Below are 19,115 nucleotides of genomic sequence, written 5' to 3'. Positions count from 1 at the left end.
AGTATGTAGAGCAGCAGATCCCAACATTCATCAACCTGTAACACTGATTTGGTAGTGGCATTTTGGAGCTGTACGTCCCAATAACACCCTCTCTTAACCTCACATAACTGAACACAGATACAGCATCTGGATCTTCCACCAGTACTACTAAAGGAGACCATCAACCTTATTTTTCTTCATTAATGGAATGTGGGCATCGTTAACAAGGGCATTTATTGGTAATCCTGAATTGCTCTCAAGAATCACAGAATCATTACAGTATAGGAGGCCATTCAGCCCATTGAGTTTGCACCCACTCTCTGACAAAGAATCTTACCCAGGTCCTTTCCCATAAATTATCGCCATAGCCTCACACATTTACCATTGCTAATCCATCTAATCTATACATCTTGGGACACCAAGGGACAATTCCTAACCTGCACATCTTGGGACTGTAGGCAGAAACTGAAGCACCTGGAAGAAAGCCACGCAAACATGGAGAAATGTGCAAACTCCACAGAGATAGTCACCCAAGATTGGAATTGAGCCCGGGTCCCTGGTGCTGTGAGGTTGCAATACTAACCACTGTTACGGTTTAATGAAGTCTGGAGATGAGCCATCCCGACAGAACCCAAATTAAATAGTGCTCAGCTTGTTATTGTTGAGAAAGTTCCATTCAATAGTACTGTCAATGATGCCTTCAATCATTTGCTGATGATGAGAGAGCAGAGTGATGTAGTGATAAATGGCTGAATTGGATTTGTCCTACTTTTTCAGGACAGTCTATACATAAGCAATTTTCTACATGGTCAGATAGATGCCAGTGCTATAGCTGTACTGAAAGAACTTGGCAAGAGGTACATCTAGCTCTGGAGAATATGTCTTCAGTGAGATGTTGTCAGGGTCCATTGCATTTGTTTTACTCAGTATGCTCTGTCATTTCCTGATATCAGAGTCAACCAGTCACTCTTATGCATTGTCTTAATGCCCTTCCATTTGCTTTTGCTTGTCTGGTGCTTCAATAGATTGCTACCTCAATGATTGCAGCATAATTGGAGGAAAGCTGAAGATTTTCAGTAGAGGAGGCTACAGATGGGCTTGGAGGTGAGCTGAAACAGCTCTGGGCAAAGACCATAAGAAAATGGAGCACGTGGCCTGTCAAGCCTGCCATTCCATTCAATACAATCGTGGCTAATCTTGGGCTTCAACTCTGTTCTCCTGCTTCTTTTCAATCTTCCTTAGTTTCCTGCGAGACCAAATATCTGGCTTTAAAGTTATTCAGCAATGACACATCTACAACTCTCTGAGGCAGAGAATTCCAAAGATTCACAACCTTTGAGTGAAGAACGTTCTCTTCATCTATGTGTTAAATGATCGGCCCCTTATCCTGCGACTGTGTCCATATTTCAGATTCCCAAACCAGCGAGAACAATCTCTCAGCACCTACCCTATCAAGCCCCTTCAGTATTTTGAAGGTTTTTGAGATTGCTTCTCATTCTCCAGAAGTTCAGAGAATATAACCCTAAATTACATAGCCTCTCATCATAAGACAACCCCATCTTCCTGGGGCCAATTTGGTGAACCTTCTCTGTACTGTCTCCAATACAATTATATCCTTTTTTAAATGTGGTGACCAAATCGCACAGAGTGCTCCAGATGTGATCTCACCAAAACTGTGTACAATTGTAGCAAGATTTATTTATTCTTAGAATGCTGACTTCAGGTTGCACCATCTCAATGTGTGGCAGTAGTTTGTGATGGACTGTGATGGACAACAGCAAGGACAATAAAGGAAGTGGCATTTGTGAGAACATAAATGCTGTATTCATGAGAGTTCATGTTCTGTAGAACCATTATCAGTCCCTTGGGACAGTGCATAGCTACATATTACTGGACTGCTGCGATACCTTACAAGTCTCTTTGCACACTGTAATCACAGACATGATGGTAACAATCTAAGCTTGCATGGCAGCAAATGGACCTCGTATCAGCATCTAGAACTATGCTAGTTGAATTGGCCATCTGTTCCATGGAAGAAAATATAGGCCCTACACTCTGTGCAAAATCCTATGCTAAGTTAATGATGGACTTTTTCAAGCTCCATGACATAGACTGCAGGCTGCCCACTGCACCAAATATTTTATCATGCATGCCCGACCTTGGTCTTTTGTAGACTGTCCAAAATTCTCCTTGTAAGTTTTTTCAAGCAGAACTCTTGTATGACCTTGTCCTCTGCCGATATAGAATCTACGCTATCCTTGTTGCCTACCCTGGCTTCAAGTCTCACCAAGTACAGATCTCTCTCTATTGCAAAACTGAGTGATGTTGGGTCTGCATCATCATCATCACTCTCCTCTTGCTGTTCTACCAATGTCTGGTCAGGATGCAATTCTTGGATTGCTGAAAGGATAAATGTACAAGATTGTGGTGCAGGGAGCAAGAGGAAAGTAGTAGCTACATTCTTGCACCATTTGAAACTTGTAAATGACAAGAGATTCTGGGATGAAGGGGTGTGTTCTGTTCCAGAAAGTCAGTTATTGAAGTATAGAAATGGAACCCAATCTTTACATATTTAATATGGTTTTATTTACAAAGAGGCATATTACAAACTTGCACCTCCTAACCCAACAAAACACAATTTCAGTCTGATCCTAAATATAGGAGCACAAGTTATTATCAACCACCTGAACACAATTAAATACCCAGCTACTATTCAATTAAGAGGGAGGTGGAATGTGAAAAGTAAGATTAGGTTTGAGCACAGCATAAATTTTGATGGTTTCAGCTTGCCCCTGGTTACAACAATGGACATCATCTTCACATGGGATATGTAGCATACAGGTGCAGTTGCCCTACACTGGTTAACTTCTGTCTCTTCTGGTTACGTATACCTGGTCCTGGAAGAGAGAGGGAAGTGCGTGAGTGACTGTGCTGTGTTCGAATGATGTATTACATTTGAATATCTGGCAGTCCGTGCAAGCTGTGGAATGTGGCTTGCAAGAATATTAATTGTGTGTGGGTTGCATACCTTATTGTCAGGTACGAATCAATGTTTGATCATCACTGTTGTTAAGTGAGTGATGGGACTATGGTGAATTCAGCAGAGTCTCAAAGTAAAAGTTCAAAGTTTATTTATTAGTTACAAGTAAGACTTACATTAACACTGCAATGTAGTTACTGTGAAATTCCCCTAGTTGCCACATTCTGACGCCTGTTTGGGTCAATGCACCTAACCAGCATGTCTTTCAGATTGTGATAGAAAACCGGAGCACTCGGAGAAAACCAATACAGACACAGGGAGAATTGCAAATTCCAAACAGACTGTGACCCAAGCCAGGAATCAAACCCAGGCTCCTGGCACTGTGAGGCAGCAGTGCTAACCACTGTGCCATCATGCCCCAAGTCTGAGGCTAGTGGTGCAGTTTAAGATGCATTCACTAACCTTGACTGCTCAAGCGAGGTCTTTCAACACTTCTGAATATCCAGGAGCTTGGGGCTCAACTCCAGGCATTGACCTGCATGGTTATCTCTTCTCACTGGCTTATAAATGTATGTCTGGAAGGTCTCCTGGCCACTGTGGATCCAGGAAATCTCTAACTCTCCAATTCCTCCACCAAGATCTCCAATTTGATGTCTGAAAAGCTGAGACCTGTTCTTTCACATGCTCTGCTCTTCTGCTGTTTTCCAGATAGGATTCATTGGCAAAACAGCCAGCCACAATGCACTACACCTTTTAAAGATGCAGGCTAGCTTTAAGTGCTGCTAGCCACACACAATAGTGCCCCCTTGCTGATGTGTCTAGCCAATCAATTTCAGAATTGCTGCTTACTGAATGCTGAAATCGTTAAAATAAGCAGGCAGCACAAAATGAGCATGCAGCCTGCATTGTGATCAATGGGTATGGGTTAGTTGCACATGCCTCTATTTGGATGCTATCAAATTTATCTCGTGATTTAAATCTGTCCCCTAATTAACTGAACAGAATTTTGCCAAAGGTCAAACATGAATGACATAATAAACAGTTCCCTGAATTCTTCTTGGTTAACCAGTCATGAGCTTCAATGGGTACATTTGCTGACCATTCATAATCAATAGTTAAGGGATCTAGCTCATAGGCTTCATACACAGTGGGCATGTTTGTCATCATGCCTACATGGTCTAATCTTTCTTGACCAGATTGGTCAGTTGACTAGTAATGTTACCTAATGATAAAGACCATAAGATATAGAAGCAGAATTAGGCCATTCAGCTCATCGAGTCTGCTGATAAATTTCTCAACCGCATTCTCCCACCTTTTCCCCATAACCCTTGATCTTTTACCAATTAAGAACCTATCTATTTCTATCTTAAATGCACTCAATGGCCTGGCCTCCACATCTTTCCGTGCAATGAATTCCATAGATTCACCACTCTCTGGCTGAGGAAATTTCTCCTCATCTCAGTTCTAAAGGAGCACCTCTTTACTCAGAGGTGTGTCCTTGGGTCCTAGTCTCTCCTACTAATGGAAACATCTTCCCCATGTCCACTCTATCCAGACCTTTCATTATTTTGTAAGTTTCAATGAAGTCCCTCCTCATCCTTTTCTACTCCATTGAATACAGACACAGAGTACTCAGAAGCTCCTTATACGTCAAGCTTTTCAACCCCGGGATCATTCTCGTGAACCTCCTCTGAACTCTTCCCAAGGCCAGCACATCCTTCCTTAGATGTGGGGCCAAAATTGCTTGCAATATATAATTAATCCTTCTTTATCTTAATATTTTCTGTTTGTCTGTTAAAACTAACTTGAAAGAATATTCCAGAATGAAGAATGATTCACAGGCTGTTCCTGATACTTAATAGAAATGTAAAAAAGGATTGACTTTTTCTACGGCCTCTGTAATTGTTTTCTGACTTGTGTTTTAAACTTGAGTATAATAATGTTTTTCAAACATAATATATAAGGCTGTGAATTGTAAGTTTTTACCATGTCAATGTTGTAATAATATCCAGTATTACTCATTTACACAAATGTTCATGTAGACATGCCTCTCAGCCAGATGTTTGTGTTTGATTCTCAAGAACACGTGGTATTAAAGCCCATGTGTTACATTGACAATGCATATTTCCGTGGATGTACAGCAGAAAAATATAGGAATTGAAAAAAACATGGATGATTGAAGGAGAAACAAATATGGAATGAAGCATAAAGAATCTCAGTGGTGCTTTAGTTAAATAAAATTTTGGCCTCAACTACATTCTGTGGTAGTGAATTCCACATATTCGCCACCTCTAGGTGAAGAAATTTCCTCTCACCTCAGTTCTAAAAGGTTTACTCTTTATCCTCAAACTATGACCCCTAATTTTGAATTCCCCCACAATTAAGAACATAAGAACATAAGAAATAGGAGCAGGAGTAGGCCATCTAGCCCTTCGAGCCTGCCCCACCATTCAATAAGATCATGGCTGATCTGTCGTGGCACAGTTCCACATTCCCGCCCTCTCCCCATAACCCTTAATCCCCTCGCTTATCAAAAACCCATCAACCCGCGTCTTAAAAATATTTAGCGAGGCTGCCTCCACCACTTCAACAGGCAGAGAATTCCAGAGATTCACCACCCTTTGAGTGAAGAAGTTCCTCCTCAACTCCGTTTTAAACCGCCCCCCCTTTATCTTGAGGCTGTGCCCCCTAGTCCTACTGTCCTTTCTGAGCGGGAAGAGTCTCTCCACCTCTATCCTATCCATCCCATTCATCATCTTATGTGTCTCAATGAGATCTCCCCTCATTCTTCTAAACTCTAACGAGTACAAGCCTAGTTTATTCAGCCTCTCCTCATAGCTCAACCCCCTCAACTCTGGTATCAGCCCAGTAAACCTCGTCTGCACTCCCTCCAAGGCCAAAATATTCTTGCGTAAGTGCGGCGACCAAAACTGCACACAGTACTCCAGCTGTGGCCTCACCAATGCCCTATACAGCTGCAGCAAGACCTCCCTACTTTTATATTCAATCCCCCTCGCTATGAAGGCCAGCATCCCGTTAGCCTTCCTGACCACCTGCTGCACCTGCAGGCTGGGTTTTTGCGACTCATGCACAAGGACCCCGAGGTCCCTCTGCACCGTCGCCTGCTGCAGTTTTTCGCCACGTAAGTAATAGTCCTTCCTACCATTATTCCTACCAAAGTGGACCACCTCGCACTTGCCAACATTAAATTCCATTTGCCAGTTCCTGGCCCATTCGCCCAGCCTATCTAGATCCTTCTGCAGACTCTCCACACCCTCCGCGCAATTTGCTGTTCCACCAATCTTGGTGTCATCAGCAAATTTCGACACCATACACTCGGTTCTCTCCTCCAGATCATCTATATAAATGGTAGATAGCTGAGGCCCCAGCACCGACCCCTGGGGCACTCCACTAGTCACCAACCGCCAATCCGAATAGCACCCATTCACCCCCACTCTCTGCCTCCTATTTGACAACCAATCCTCTATCCACGCTAACACCCTACCCCCAACACCATGCCCCCTTACCTTCTGCAATAACCTCTTGCGAGGTACCTTGTCAAACGCCTTCTGAAAATCAAGAAAGACCACATCCACTGGCTCTCCTCTATCCACTGCCCTAGACACATCCTCATAGAACTCCAATAAATTTGTCAGACACAACTTCCCCTTAACGAAACCGTGCTGCGTCTGCCATATCAAGCAATTCCCCTCAAGATGTCTCGCTATTTCCTCCTTGATGACGGATTCTAACATTTTACCTACAACAGACGTTAAACATTAATTGGGAACAGACGTTAATTGGGAACATTATTTCTGAATCTACTCTGTCTAATAAGTTTTATGAAATCCCTCTCACTCTTCTAAACTCCATTGAATACAATCCTAACCAACTTAGTCGCTCCACATTAGACAGTCCTACATTGCCAGGAGTCAGTCTGGTAACCTTCATTGCACTCCCTCAGAAAAGGACAGCAAGACTACACACAATACTCCAAATGTGGCCTCGCCAACCCTATACAATTGAAGTAAAAGGTTCCTATTCCTATACTCAAATCCTCTTGCTTTGAAGGTCAACACACCAATTGCTTTCTTTATTGTCTGCTATACCTGCGTGCTGATTTTCAGAGACTGATGCACAAGGGCACCAAGGTCTCACTGAGTATTCACCTCTCTATTTACCCCCATCCAAATAATAATCCTCCTCCCTATTTTTGCTACTGAAGTGGATAAACTCACATTTATCCACATTGTGCATTAGTATTCAGTGACAAGGCATACTGTTCATAGAGAAGGAAACCAGAGAGTACAGAATTTAGTGGTACGGTCATAGCTACGGCATAGAGAAAGATCAACTTAATGCAAGGTAGGTCCATTCAAAAGTTTGATGGCTGCAGGGAAGAAGCTGTTCCTCAGTTGGTTGGTATGTGACCTCAGAATTTTGTATCCTTTTCCTGACGGAAGAAGGTGGAAGACAGAATGTCCAAGGTGAATGGGGTCCTTAATTATGCTGGCTTTGCCGAGCCAGCGGATAGACAGAGACAATGGATGAGAGGTTTGTGTGATGGATTACGCTACATTCACAATCTTTTGTAGTTTCTTGCAGTCTTGGGCAGAGCAGGACCCATACCAAGCTGTGATATAACCAGAAAGAATACTTTCTATGGTGCATCTGTAAAGATTGGGTGAGAATCATAGATGACATACCAAATGAATGCAGAGGCATTGATGGGCTTTCTTAACTGTAATGTCGGCATAGGGAGAGGACCAGGATGGATTGTTCGTGATCTGGACACCTAAAACCTTGAAGCTCTTGACCATTTCTACTTCCTCCCCGATATACACTGCCATGCATATGCCCACTCATTTAGCCTGTCCAAGTCATGCTGAAGCACCTCTGCATCCTCTTCACAGCTCACCCTTCCACCCAACGTTGTATCTTTTAAAGTTTGGAAATAACATATTTAGTTGTTTCATCCAAATCATTAATATATAATGTGAACCGTTGAGGTTTCAGCACAGATTGCTGTGGTATCCCACTAGTCACTGCCTGCTAATTGGAAAAAGACCCATTTATTCCAATTATTTGCTTCCTGCCTGCTAACCAGCTTTCTATGTAGACAAATGACTTGGAAGAGGGCGTAGGTGGTGTGATCAGCAAGTTTGCTGATGACACCAAGATGGCAGGGTTGGCGGGTACGGAACTGGATTGTCAGGTGATACAACAGGATATAGATAGGTTGGTGCAGTGGGCAGATAGGTGGCAGATGGCATTTAATCCTGACAAATGCGAGGTGATGCATTTTGGACGGAATAATGCAGAGAGGAGCTATGTGATAAAAGGTAGGCCGATTAGGAGTATAGACGTACAGAGGGACCTGGGAGTGCAGGTTCACAAATCCATGAAGGTTGCGTCACAAGTGGAGAACGTTGTTAGGAAGGCTTATGGGATGTTAGCCTTTATAGGAAGGGGCTTAGAGTATAAAAGCTGCCGTCTAATGCTTCAGTTATACAGAACGTTGGTTAGACCGCATTTGGAGTACTGTGTCCAGTTCTGGTCACCTTACTACCGGAAGGACGTGGAGTCTCTGGAAAGGGTGCAGAGGAGGTTTACCAGGATGTTGCCTGGCATGGGGGGACTGGGTTACGAGGAGAGATTGAAGAGACTGGGGCTATTCTCCTTGGAAAGACGGAGATTGAGAGGGGACATGATAGAGGTATATAAGATACTGAAGGGAATAGATAGAGTTAATAGTGAGAGACTGCTCCCTAGACTGGGTACGAACACGAGAGGTCATCACTTAAGGGTGAGGGGGGGAGGTATAATTTGGAGGTAAGAAGAAGGTTCTTTACGCAGAGAGTTGTGGGGGTCTGGAATGCGCTACCGAGTAGGGTGGTGGAGGCAGGAACGTTGGACTCGTTTAAGATGCGGTTAGATAGGCACATGAGTGAAACGAGAATGGAGGGATATGGTAGGGGCTATTAAATAGGGTTAAACCTCGGGAGACACCGGAAGGGCAGGCTGTATGATTAATATTTTTTGTCTTTATTCCACAGGTGGAGGTCCACCTCGTGTCAAGCGAGGGGCATGCACACGGCGGGTCGTGCGTGGGCTGCTCTTGGAAGTCCAGGAGTGGCCTAGTACTTCATGTCGGTGTGTGTGCTTGATCCTGGACCGATAGACGGGCGCCGCAACAGCTCAGTGACTAGCACTGCTGGCTGTGCAGACACATGGGTTTGGGCCTGTGTCTGTGGGAGTTTGCGCATTCTCCCTGTGGTTGCGTGGGTTTCCTCCGGGCGCTCCGGTTTCCTCCCACACCCCAAAGATGTGCTCTTAGGCTAATCGGTTTCTACCAAATTGACACTATTTCTTCCCTGAATCTGACTGAGTAGGGTCCCATTCGTAGACATGCAGGGTAGAATAGGTGTAGGGTGATGCGGCGGCGCGGGTTCGTTGGGTCGAAGGGCCTGTTTCCCGTGCTGGGTTGTTCTTTGTTCTTTGTATCCATCTCAAGACACTAGCTGAAATCCCATGCGCTTTAACTTTACGTAGTAATCTGATATGTGAGATCTTCTTGAAAGCTTTCTGAAAGTCTAAATAAATGACATCCACCAGCTCTTCCTGGTCAACTCTACTAGTTACATCCTCAAGAAATTCCAGTAGATCTTTCAAGCATGATTTCCCTTTTGTAAATCCACGCTGACTTCGCCTGATTATAGTACTGCTTTCCAAATGCTGTGCTATGACATGATAATGGACTCTAGTAACTTCCCTACTACTGAAGTCAAGCTCACTTGTCTATAGTTCCCTGTGTTCTCTCTACCTCCCTTTTTGAATAGCAGGCATACATTAGCCACCCTCCAACCAGTAAGAACAATTCCAGAGTCCAAAGAATTTTGGAACTTACTCTTTCACAGGATGTAGGCATTGCTGGCATTTATTGCCCAATTCCAATTGCCCTTGTGAATGTGGAGGTGAGTCCATGTGCAATATAAACTTGCTCTCAACATTTATGAATATTTCTCCCTCCCCTAACAAGGCCAGGTGTCTTCAATCTTCTTCAAACAGGAGGGGCTCCAAAAAGTTATGTTTTCATGATTAGTTCCAAGCAGCTTCATGATTATCCACAAGTGGTATGTTTGTTGTACACAGAAATAGAGAGAGGAGTTAAATCAGTCTTTCTTTTCAACAGTAAGAAACTACACTGTCAATAGGTTTTTTGCTTCAATTGCTACTGTTGGCTTTATGTGGTGAAATATCATTTCATTACAAAATGATCTGGTGACAACACAATGCCATAACATATTTATACGCTGTGAATTAATGGATAAGCTAATTTCAGGCTAATATATTTCAGAAAAAGAATGAAAAAGTTCTGCCTCTAGGTGCATCATTTTCTGCTTAGTAATCTGGTTGACTACTCCCAAACCCCAAGACTTGATTGCTTGGTTATCATGTTGCAGAACAACAACAACAACACTATGGCATTTTGTGATTACAGCAAAGCTCTGACTTGTTAAAAACATTAAAAAAACTTCAGAACTCAAAATCTTATATAATTATTTCCTGTATATTCACATGACAAGATATGTGTAAGTAGTTATAGATAAAAGATATATTGTAACTGCTATGCAAAGTAATAACACGAACATTCAGTTAAATACTGAACTTTTATTCAATATAATAATTCAGATTTGTAATTAAATACCATTTAAGAGTGAAAGTGAAATGAAAATTTCACTAAAATCACAGTCTATAGTGTCTTTGAAAATTCACATATTTGTTCAAGTTATATAAATACTGCAAAATCTCTAAATTCAGTGATTTTTGAGGAGTACAGATACACCAATGCAATTAATATACAAAACTATTGCAGTATTTTGCACTAGTCATCGACTGTAATCTCAGTATGCTGCCTTGCCTCAAATATATAAAACGTCCTTACATGTAAAGCAGACTATCGGTGTACACCACAGGTGATAATGATAAGAACACAAAATAAATGTGAATAAGCAGAATGTCATGCAATGTATATTCAATCACAGCGAATGATAGTCCCTATAACACAATATTTGGATTTTACCTGTATTGATCTGCTTGCTTTTTCGCGGCGATCTAAGCTGCCGTTGAAATGGATCACTTGTACCGTAAAGTTCAATAGTTCCCATGCTGAGTAGAATGGTCTTTTGCATGAAATCCACAATAGCCAAACCATTGCAGTTTCCAAATGCCACACTGCAGATAAGTACAAAGAAAAATGTAGGTAAAATTCAACATTTTGGGTGGTTTTGTTGATTGCTTGGTTGGAAGCTTTGAAGATGGCATGTACAAATTTTATGTATAATTTATGTACAAATTTCATGTATAAATTTTTGTACAATTCATTCTTAACAGATTTTCCATTTTTCAACTGAACACATTTACAAGTGAATGTCACATTTGTAAAGTACTGTCTCTTCTGAGAATTTACTATTTTGCTTTCACCCTTCTACAACATGCAGACATAATTTTTATAATTTCCAACTTAAATGTTTAGACTTGAGAACAGTTTCTCACATGACATGATCTACGCAATAAGGGAAAACATCATGGTAGTGCTGAGAAGGATATATCCGAGGGTTCGGTCACTGAGTCTATATGGGTAGAACTGAGAAATAAGAAGGGGGAAAGGTTGTACTATAAGCCCCCAAATAGTCAGCGGGAAATTGAGGAGCAAATATGTAAGGAGATCACAGACAACTCCAAGAAAAATAGAATGATAATAGTAGGGGATTTTAACTTTCCCAACATTGGCTGGGACAGTCACTGGCTTGGATGGAGAGAAATTTGTTGTGTGTATTCAGGAGGAATTTCTCATTCAGTACATGAATGGTCCGACTAGAGAGAAGGCAAACCTTGACCTCCTCTTGGGAAAAAATGAAGGGCAGGCGACAGAAGTGTTAGTGAGGGATTACTTTGGGACCAGTGACCATAATTCCATTAGTTTTAAGATAGCTATGGATAATTATAGGTATTCTAAATTGGGGCAGGAACTTTCAAAAGGTAACTGGGGGATTCTGTGGGAAGGCAAAGGGATGTCTCGTAAATGGGAGGCTTTCAAAAGTGTATTAACAAAGTTCAGGGTAAGCACATTCTTCTTAGAGTGAAGTGCATGGCTGGTAGAAGCAGGGACCCCTCGCTAATTCGGGATATTGAGGCCCTGGTCAAGGAGAAGGAAGCACATGACATGCAGAGGCTGCTGGGATAAAGTGAATTCCTTGAAGAATGTAGGGAGTGTAGGAATAGAATTGAGAGAAAAAATCAGGAGGGCAAAAACGGGATACGAGATTGCTTTGGCAGATAAGGCAAAGAAGAATTCAAAGAACTACAAATACATAAAGAGCAAAAGAGTAACTAGGGAGAGAGTAAGGCCTCTTAAGGATCAACAAAGTCATCTATGTGCAGATCTAAAAGAGATGGGCGAGATTCTAAGTGAATTACTGATTCTAAGTATTTACTGTTGAGAAAAGCACGGATGTTAGGGAACTTAGAGAAATAGTGATTCTTGAGGAGTGTATATATTACAGAAGAGAAGATGCTGGAAGTCTTAAAGCCCATCAAGATTGATAAATCCCCGGGACCTGATGAAGTGTACCCCATTGTGGGAGACTAGGGAGGAAATTGCGGTCTCCTAACAGAGATATTTGAATCATCAATAGTCACAGGTGAGGAGGGTGGCAAATGTTGTGCCTTTGTTTAAAAAGGCCTGCAAGGAAAAGCCTGGGAACTACAGGCCAGTGAGCCTCACATTTGTGGTGGGTAAGTTGTTGGAAGGTATTTTGAGAGACAAGATCTCCAAGCATTTGGAGATGCAAGGACTGATTAGGGACAGTCAGCATTTGATTGAATTTTTTGAAGGGGTAACCAAAAAGGTAGATGAAGGCAGGGCAGTTGATGTTGTCTACATAGATTTTAGCATGGCCTTTGATAAAGTACCTCATGATAGGTTGTTGCATAAGGTTAAATCTCATGGGATCCAGGGTGAGGTAGCTAAATGGATATAAAATTGGCTTGATGGCAGAAACCAGAGGGTGGTTGTAGAGGGTTGTTTTTCAAACTGGAGACCTATGACCAGCGGTGTGCCTCAGGGATTGGTGCTGGATCCACTGTTATTTGTTATTTATATTCATGATTTGGATGAGAATATAGGGGGCATGGTTAGTAAGTTTGCAGATGACACCAAGATTGGATCAATTGTGCCAGTGGGCTGACGAATGGCAGATGGAGGTTTAATTTAGATAAATGCGAGGCCATGCATTTTGGTAGATTGAACCAGGGCAGGACTTACTCAGTTAATGGTAGGGTGTTGGGGAGAGTTACAGAACAAAGAGATCTAGGATACAGGTTCATAGTTCCTTGAAAGTGGAGTCACAGGTGAACAGAGTGGTGAAGAAGGCATTCAGCATGCTTGGTTTCATTAGTCAGAACATTGAATACAGGAGTTGGGATGTCTAGTTGAAGTTGTACAAGACATTGGTAAGGTTGCACTTGGAATACTGTGTACAGTTCTGGTCACCGTCTTATAGAAAGGATTTTATTAAATTAGAAAGAGTGCAGCAAAGATTTACTAGGATGCTACTGGGACTTGATGGTTGAGTTATGAGGAGGGGCTGGATAGACTGGGACTTTTTTCTCTGGGGTATAGAAGATTGAGGGGTGATCTTACAGAGATCTATAAAATAATGAGCACCATAGATCAGCTAGGTAATCAATATCTTTTCCCAAAGATAGGGGAGTCTAAAACTAGAGGGCATAGGTTTAAGGTGGGAGGGGAGAAATATAAAAGCGTCCAAAGGGGTATTTTTTCATTCAGAGAGTAGTGAGTGTCTGGACAAGCTGTCAGAGGTAGTGGTAGAGGCAAGTAAAATTTTGTCTTTTTAAAAGCATTTAGAGTTACGTGGGTAAGGTGGGTATCGAGGGATATGGGCCAAATGTGGGCAATTGGGACTAGCTTAGGGGCTTAAAAAAAAGGATGGCATGGACAAGTTGGGCTGAAGGGCCTGTTTCCATGCTATAAACCTCTACGACTCTATAAGGTACTGAAAAAATGTCAGATATAATTTAGCATTAGTCAACTTGATGGTAGAATCAGATCATAACTGTATGGAATATATTTCTGAAGGGAAGCATGCAGTGGGATCTGCCAGGGATCAGAATTAGGAGCATTTCTTGTTATATATAAATTACCTGGGCTTGGGAATAAAGATTAGGATTTAAAAGTTTATGGATGATACAAAACTTAACAATGTTGTACATAATGAGCAGGATAAAAGCAGACTTCAGGAGGACATAGTAAAATGGGAAGGCACATGGCAGATGCAACTTAATATGAATAAGTTTGAATTGGGACAAACAAATGAATGGGTAATATAATCTAAATGGTACTATTCTAAGGACGGTGCAAAAGCAAAGGGACTTGGAGCTTCATATTTAGAAATCCTTGAAGGTGGCAGAACAAGTTGATGAAGCAGCTCAGACAGCATACAGGATACTTGGTTTGTAAATAGGGGCATTGAATACAAAAGCAAGGAAGTCATGTTAAACCTTTACATATCATTAGTTAGGCCTTATCTGAAGTACTATCGACATTTCTGGGTATCGCAGTTGAGGAAGGATGCCAAGATCTTGCAGAGGGCACTGGGTAGCCTAACAGGATGTTAACAGTTTTGAGAGACTTCAGTTATGTAGTGAGACTAGAGTAACTGGGATTGAGCTCTTTAGATTGGAGGTTAAGGAGAGACCTAATGGAAGTGTTTAAAATCAAGTACTGATTTGAAAGAATAACATGCTTACAGCTGCAGGAGGGTTAACCAGGGGACTAAATGTAATTGGCAAAAGAACAAAAGGTAACATGAGGAAACATTTTTTTAAGCAATGAATTACCATAATCTGGAATGTACGTCAGAAAGAATGATGGAAGCAAGTTCTATAAAAAATTTCAAACGGAATTGAACGAGTCATTTAAGGGGGCAAATGTGCAGGTTAGTGGGGAAAATCAAGAGGAGATGGACTAACAAAAAGCTGGCTCTGGCATGAATGGATTCCAGTGCTGTATCTTTACAAGTCTTCTATTAAAATTTCTCTGAATTAGTGGCTGAAGTCCCTATGGGAACTTCAGGTGACTACATGCATCCACCAGTGCAAACAGTTCTGTTATTAAGCAACTAAATTTTAAAGAACAACAGGTTACAAAATCACTTCACTGGAGAAAAATCATTATTAGCAAATGAAATGTGGAGGCAGGATACAAATTCTATGGACAAATGGTACAGGAGCAGAGCACTTGATCTCCCTGATTGATGTCTGGCGAAATGAAGATGCTGTTGCATAAGATTAATGTGAGGAGAGAGGAATGTGAGAATGTTTGGAAATTCAGAGAAAGCAAGAAGCTGGCCTCGATTTTCAGTCATGGAGACTCTGAGCCTTATCCAAAATGGTGTTGGGACACCGGATCTTGAAATCCCATCCCAAATTCCTTCAGAACCTATTTTTGTAGCTAGTGGAATGAAGGCGAGATGTGATTCATAACGGAGAAAAATCTGAACCCAACAGAGCCATCTGAACTCAGAGCTAAGGGTCTTAACCCACAATATATGTGGCCCATGATTTTTTTTTGGAGTACTTGTAAAGGCAAATATAGTCTTTGAGGCTGTCATGTTATCAAAATCCTGTCCTCTAAATTTTGAAAAAAATAGCCTGCCTCCCTGGGTTGAAAAAGAAAATTGGTGCTTGCCGTTCTGATGGCTACTTGCTGTCACAACCCAAAGGGCTATTGTTACAGCATTGTTGTTGCTTGACTGCTTGCCACAAGATACGATTACAGTGAGGTGCTGTGTGTTCATAATTTGATTGAAAACTTCATTATTAATCCCTTATTAAGGGATTAGCATGAGTACAAACATTTGTTTTAATAAGGCATTAAGTATTTGTGGCGTTCAAATGTGTTGAATGGGCTTTTACCAATTAGAGTTTTTTTAATATAGTTATGTCTGTAATAGATACTCAAAATGTTATTTATTTAATCTCAGCATGACTTCTCAGTCTGGTGATACTGGATGAGGTGGCATGGAGAGTTTAAGGACAAAGAGTGGTGGGTGGGGGCACGGGTTGCAATGAGTGTGATTAAAGCATGAATTTTACACTCCCTTGCTGGGGATTTGTAAGTAGACAAAGAGCATGAAATATTGCTGATGGGCCTCCCTCTGGGTTCCTGCCTGCGCTGCCACCTCAGCAACTTCACATGAGTTGGGCAAAGCCTCAGCCTTGCCAAAATTGAGGCCTTTAAAAGGCCATTTCATGCTCAACCTCAATTTTTAGACTACTGGGTTGGTTTTCAGTTGTGAGGGAAGCCCAAAAATAATTGGCTTCGCGCCCCAAGCGGGAAGGGCAGGCACCTCCATCAGTAGCCTGTTTTCAACTTCCTCCCGTAGCTATACCAATTTTATTTTTTAACCCAGAGATACAGGTAGGGTCGGCTGTTTTGTTGAAAACTGCAGCTTCTGGCACTGCAGGTTCAAGAGAACCTGTCCGTAGCTCTCTCAGGTGGAGCTTCCTCCCAAGTGAGGCACTGTAGTCTCACCTGAAGCCAATTAATGCCCATTGGAGCATGCAATCATTATGGGACAGGCAAGATCAGCAGGAATTTATTCCCTGCAGATTCCTCAAACAGTGGGACAGGAGACACTTCCATCCAGATATTCTGGCCTATGTTGTTATGGGGCCATTGAGATAAGTGAAGGCACATAGATTGGTATGGAAGACATGAGGGGAGGTGGGGTCATAGGTTGGCATGAATTCCTATGGATTAGGCCTGGGGAGTAGTGGGAGGTGAGGTGTTGGAGGACCATAGGGTAATACAAGAACGTAAGAACTAGGAGCAGGAGTAGGCCATCTGGCCCCTTGAGCCTGCTCCACCAATCAATAAGATCATGGCTGATCTTTTCATGGGCTTAGCTCCACTTACCTGCCCACTCACCATAAAACCCTAATTCCTTTACTGTTCAAAAATTTTATCTATCCTTGCCTTAAAAACGAGCCTCAATTGCTTCACTGGGCAGGGAATTCCACAGATTCACAACCCTTTGTGTGAACAAGTTCTTCCTCAATTCAATCCTAAATCTGCTCCCCCTTATTTTGAGGTCATGCACCCTAGTTCTAGTTTCATCCAACAGTTGAAACAACTTCCCTGCTTATATCTCATCTATTCCCTTCATAATCTTATATGTTTCTATAAGATCTCCCCTCATTCTTCTGAATTCCAACGAGTATAGCCCTGGTCTACTCAGTCTCTCCTCATAAGCCAACCTTCTCAACTCCGGAATTGAACAACATAAGTGAGACAAAGTCCCATAGAATTAAGTCTTTTAACTGGTTCAAAACCAAGATTCTGCAATTCGGGGCACTTTTTCTCAGGGTGTGTCCAGTAAGCTGGTAAATTTCTTGACAGTGCACCCACTCTCAGGAGCAAAAGATCAAAATCAATCTGACAGTAATTGGCAATCAAGTTAATCTCATGTATGCACTATCTACAAGAATTAAGAACAGGTACAGAAGAAGATTCAATATTTTGAAGAAAGCTGTCAAGGTCAGAGGTTGATCCTGGAGTCCTGGCCCAACAGTCTTTGCTGCGGTGTGGGGACGGGGATGGTAGTAGTGATGGTGATCACTTCCAGGCATCTGTTGAACTCCAGAAACCAGACCCTCCAACTAAAAAATTCCAGCCAACCTCTGATCTTTGGCCTTCATCAGCCTTTTAATTATGTTATGTTGGGAATATGCAGATAAACTTGCAAGCCATCAGTGCTGGAACATTTTGGGCCTACTCACCTTTGCTAGATTTCTAAAATCCAGCCTCAGCAGTGCTTGCTGAAGAAGATATGTAACAGTAATTATGTTAACCAGAAATGATTAGAACATGACAGTCAGTAAAGCCTGTTCTTCATGGGTTGGAGACAGCTGCAAAAGGAGTCTTGTTTCACAGTTCTTTGAAATAAAAACTACAATATTTTCACGAACAACAGACCATCTTCCAAAATGAGGTTTTAACAGTGATATTTCCCTTTGATGTAGGTAAAATATGAGGTATAAAAGAGCACTATTTTCAGCACTTCCTCAGAGGATTCAAAGGATAAAATCTGAAGCCGCAAAAACACTTGAAGTTAAAAGTTTATTTATTAGTCACAAGTAAGGCTTACATTAACACTGCAATGAAGTTACTGTGAAATTCACTTTCATCTAGTTAAACTGATCATTCAAAAATGTCATTAATAAAATCTGTTTGCTGCAAAACTTTTCATGCTCACTTGAAAAGTATAATTGTGAACTGGATAAGAAAGGAATAATAACACCACCCAATTCTTAATACTTGCCCCATTCTCAGTCCTCTCCAGCATGGCATGTGTGCAACCAACAGTCGGTATCTTACAATACAAGGTTTATTTGAATATATTTCTTGGAAAAGGCACAATAGAACAGTAAAAGCAGTTTGAAAGAAATGTCCGTTTGTCTCTTTCATTAATATTTGCAAATATCAACGTAGCTACACATATGCACGAGTGAGGTGAGGTGCATCACAGCCAAAGTTGAAGATCAGTAATAACCTGCTGTCCTGGTGGTTCTGTGGACTTGAAGAAATGTAGCAGTGAAGTAAAATTGATAACGAAGTGCCACTGCTGCTGTTTTATAGTCGGCAGGAAAATGAAAGGGCTGAACAATAGGTAAGGCACTTTATAATTAGTTGAGATGACAGTAATAGCCTGGAATGGGCAACATTCAAATTTGAGAGTATTGGTGTCCTTAATTACTTTCAGCAATTCTGATTCTATGTTAGAGCTTGGACAGATGATAAAGTATTATGATAGATTTCCTACTTGGCTAAAGCCCTCATAGGCCTGTGTGGAGGGTGTGGAGAGTCTGCAGAAGGATCTAGATAGGCTGGGCGAATGGGCCAGGAAATGGCAAATGGAATTTAATGTTGGCAAGTGTGAGGTGGTCCACTTTGGTAGGAAGAATGGTAGGAAGGACTATTACTTACGTGGCGAAAAACTGCAGCGTGCAACGGTGCAGAGGGACCTCGGGGTCCTTGTGCATGAGTCGCAAAAACCCAGCTTGCAGGTGC

General features: G+C 41.8%; 1 protein-coding gene across 9 annotated transcripts in view; it reads right to left on the bottom strand.

The window, feature by feature from the left end:
• stxbp5l (syntaxin binding protein 5L) overlaps positions 1-19,115 on the bottom strand; it is a 454,881-nt gene that overhangs the window by 145,602 nt on the left and 290,164 nt on the right. For all 9 annotated transcript variants that reach the window (XM_080203426.1, XM_080203432.1, XM_080203427.1 and 6 more), the window contains one exon: positions 11,043-11,194. In XM_080203426.1, coding sequence (XP_080059552.1) covers positions 11,043-11,194 — 152 coding nt within the window. The remainder of the gene's footprint in view (positions 1-11,042; positions 11,195-19,115) is intronic.

Source organism: Carcharhinus amblyrhynchos, chromosome 15, assembly GCF_965287045.1.
Source record: "Carcharhinus amblyrhynchos chromosome 15, sCarAmb.v2.hapA, whole genome shotgun sequence".
Classification (NCBI taxonomy): Eukaryota; Metazoa; Chordata; class Chondrichthyes; order Carcharhiniformes; family Carcharhinidae; genus Carcharhinus; species Carcharhinus amblyrhynchos.
This window is presented reverse-complemented; position numbering and strand designations above follow the sequence as displayed.